This window comes from Choloepus didactylus, chromosome Y (genome assembly GCF_015220235.1).
Source record: "Choloepus didactylus isolate mChoDid1 chromosome Y, mChoDid1.pri, whole genome shotgun sequence".
NCBI lineage: Eukaryota > Metazoa > Chordata > Mammalia > Pilosa > Megalonychidae > Choloepus > Choloepus didactylus.
In genome coordinates this window covers 42,655,712-42,659,710 of record NC_051335.1, presented here as the reverse complement: position 1 = coordinate 42,659,710, position 3,999 = coordinate 42,655,712, and the positions used below count along the sequence as shown (strand labels likewise).

Sequence of the window (3,999 nt, the reverse complement as noted above, 5' to 3'; positions counted from 1 at the left end):
AAGAAATGGAGATACTGATGCTTTATGCATGCTCAGGCCAAGTTGATAAATACTCCATTCAGTAACAGCTTAACACAAATTTGCATCAGGGGAAAGGAACTGGCAAAATCCACCTCTTGCCATTTAATTTGTCAGATGGTGAAGACCAAAACAGAATGTTCCATCAGAGTTTTAATTTTTAAATACGATTGTCACATTGGGAAAACGAAAATAAACACAGTAAAATAAACTGTACAACAGCAAAGTAGAATAACAAAAAATATTTTACTAAAACATAAGATTTACAGAAGTTTCCAGACAAGCCATACAAAATGGTCACAAGCTTCTTTTTTGAAGGGAGGATTCTACACTTGACAGCAAAGTCACAATGTTATTAGTGAGGGCTGTGATGTTTGTTTAATGTTCCTATTTTCATTCAAACAATCAAGCTTGTCCATCTACAGCGTCTAAATAAAGTTAGACTTGGCTAGAGGGTATATTCTAAAGAACCGGTTAGCTGCTTTTAACCAATGCATTTAATTAGATCACCATAAAAGGGGGGGGGGGGGAGAAGCTCATAAAATTAAAATTAAACTACCTCCCTCCTCAAAAATAAAAATAAAATAAAGAAAAACACCCACACCCCTGCAGCTAACCCTGACAACTACCTTCATTCACAGTGCTTTATACTTAAACCATGATGGGGAAAATGAATAAAAGCAGGAGAGGGGCCACTGCTTTTAAACGTTTCACAACAATCCAGATGATACTTCTAGCCTCTGCTCATGCTTTACAACAGTGAATCAGGACAAGACATAGATTTGCTAATGTGCATTTACTCACCAAAGGACTGAAGATGTCTGGGCTTTTATTCTGTAATGTTTCTAAGACTGTGTCCATTAAATGCAAACAAAAAAGGAAGAAGTCTTGGCAGAACAGGAGAAGTGGTGCATACTTGATGATCAGATCGATTTAAATATTATTCATGGCATATAGCCTAGTCCATGCTCTAGCTGTTTCTATGGCTTGGGCTTCGTTGGTCTTCCACTGCTCCGCTACATCATTTGCTAATGGATCATCTGGATTGGGAGCACTTAACAAAGCCTGGATCGATAGCAGAACTGTGTGGATCTGCAGTGCTGGGGACCACTTATCTTTCAAAATATCTAAACATATTCTTCCCAACTTGTCTACATTAGGGTGATATATTTTGGTCATGAAACATACTTTAGGGGCTGCCATTGGGTATTCTTCAGGAAGGAATAGTTCAAGTTTAAAAGTCCCTCCCTCAAAGGGGGAATCCTGGGGGCCAGCAATGACCACATGAAAATAACGGGCGTTGCTTTCATCTGGTTCTGCTTTAATACCAGGAACAGGTTCTGCCAGCAAATGCTGGGTTTCCTTGATAATCCTGCGGAGCAGCCCGGCCATCTTGTCAGAACCCCAGTTCAGCCTCTTGGAAGTTAGAGTTTTAACAGCCATTTCAACCTTTACCCTTTGGCCCCATTTGCCCTAGTCTTAAACAGATCTGCTTCATTCATATCTCTAATTGAAGTCTGGGCTCTTTTTCAGCTATATTTTTAATCAGTTGCTGTATGCATTAATACTGACATAACTGCTGAGTTCTAGCTCTGTTTCAGGTGTCACACAGATACCTAATGTTCCAAACACCAGGGGATAAATATCTCAGAGTCTGGAGATAGCCATTACAATTCAAGAATAGATGTGACTGCTGTAAGAGCTTACAATCTAGGGATGATTACAATAATCATTTACCTGTTAGGCTGTGCTCTAAGATTCAATTCTGATTTTACACATTGTAGTTAGTCCCTATTAGTGAGGTATTATAGTGTTTGCCTTTGTTTCTGGTGTACTTCACTCACAATGCTGCGTACAGGATCCATTCACCTCATTTTGTGTCTCACGGCTTCATTCCTTCTCATAGTTGCTCAATATTCCATTATATGTGTGTACACCACAGTTCACCATTCTGTTCCTCAGTCAGTGTACCCTTAGACCACCTTCACCCATTGCAAATCATGAGTACTGCCTCCATAAACACCAGTGTGCATCATATCTTTGCTCTCAGATCTTCCAAGCATATATCCCATAATGAGTCTGCAGGACCTTATGGCCCCCATGTACTTAACTTCTTGTGCAGCCACCACAGTGACCTCCAGAAAGGCTATGCCATTCTGCCTCCTCAACTCCTCATCAATGATAAATAGATACATCCCTCTCTCCATGTTTTCTCCAGTACTTTTATCCCTATTTATATATTTCCTACAATTTTATAGAGATATATTCACATAACATACAATTATCCACAGTGCACAATCAGTTGTTTACAGTATTATCATACAGTTGTACATTTATCACCACAGTCAGCACTTGAACATATTGATTACAATGAAAAATTTTTTTGGTGAGTAACAAAAAAGATAATAACAGAAAAATAAAGTGTCATACAATACAATATATTAGTTAAGACAGAAACAACACCACTACCAAGAATCCCACATCCCTCCCTTATATCCCCATCTCATACACATTTAACTTTGGTATATTGCCTTTGTTACAGTTAATGGAAGCATATTAAAATGTTACTGTTGACCATAGACTTTAGTTTGCTTTGATTGTGTTTTTTTCCCAAGTATTATCTCTTTTTCAAAACTGCGTGGTTGACATTCACTTGTTCCCCACATGTGAGAATATTTTTATATTTGTATACTTAGTAACAGTCATTGGCCACTCCAGTTTTTGCCAAGTTATATTGTCGCAGTCTTCATCATCTATCTTTACCTCTGGTGTCATACACTCCCCTATCCCACCTCTTTCAGCCTTACTCACAGACATCTTTGTTGTACTTACAATATTGTGCTACCATCACACAGTATTATGCTATCTATTTCTGGATCTATGCAATCAATCCTGCTAAACATTCTGTAGTTCTTCAGCATCAAATGCCTGTTCTCTACCCTATTTCTACCTCCTGGTAGCCTGTGTTATGACCTTTTAACTCTCAAAGTTTTCTCACTAATGTTAGTTCATATTAGAAAGACCATACAGTATTTGTCCTTTTGTTCTTGGCTAACCTCACTCAACATTATGTCCCCAAGTTTCATCCATGTTACTATATGTCCCATGTCTTTGTTCCATCTTACAGCTCCATAATATTCAATCATGTGTATATACCACAGTTTGTTTATCCACTCATCTGTTGATGAACATTTGGACTGCTTCCATCTCTTGTCAATTGTGAATAATGCCACAATAAGCATTGTATTACAAATGCCCATTTGTGTCTTAACTTTCAGTTCCTTTGAGTATATACCTAGAAATGGAATAGGTGGGTCATATGGCAGATCTATACTTAGCTTCCCAAGGAATCTACACACTGTCTTCCACAGTGATTACACCATTCTACATTCCCACCAGCAATGAATAATTGTGCTTCTTTCTCCACATCCTCTCTAGCAATTGTAATTTACTGTTTTTGAGTAATGGCCAGTTTGGTAGGTGTGAGATGATATCTCATTGTGGTTTAGATTTGCATTTTCTTACAGCCAGTGTAGTTGAGCATTTTTTCATGTTTTTGAGCCATTTCTAATTCCTTTTCAGAAAAAATGTCTGTCCATGTCTTTTGCCCATTTTTTTAGTTGGGTTGTTTGTCCCTCTGTTTTTGAGTTGTATGATTGTTTTATATATTCAGGATATTAAGCACTTATCTGATATGTGGTCTCCAAATATTGTCTCCCATTGTGTATGCTGCCTTTTTACTTTTTTAGCGAAGTTCTTTTTTGTACAAAAGTTTTTGATTTTGAGGAGATCCGGTTTGTCTGTTTGTTCTTTGGTTGCTTGCACTATGTGTGTAAGGTCTAGAAAACCACCTCCTATCACAATATCTTTAACATATCATCCTACATTTTCTTCTAAGAGTCTTATGGTCTTAGTGCTTATGTTTAGGTCTTTACTGTACTTGGAGTGAATTTTTGTATGAGGTATGAGGAAAGAGTCCTC

General features: G+C 37.8%; 1 protein-coding gene across 1 annotated transcript; it reads right to left on the bottom strand.

Annotated features, from left to right (window-relative positions):
* Window positions 1-245: 245 nt before the first annotated feature.
* On the bottom strand, window positions 246-1,410 carry LOC119524199 (ubiquitin-conjugating enzyme E2 N-like). The gene has a single exon (XM_037822839.1). It carries the CDS (start codon window positions 1,408-1,410, stop codon window positions 952-954), a length of 459 nt encoding a protein of 152 aa, XP_037678767.1. The 3' UTR covers window positions 246-951.
* Window positions 1,411-3,999: the final 2,589 nt, after the last annotated feature.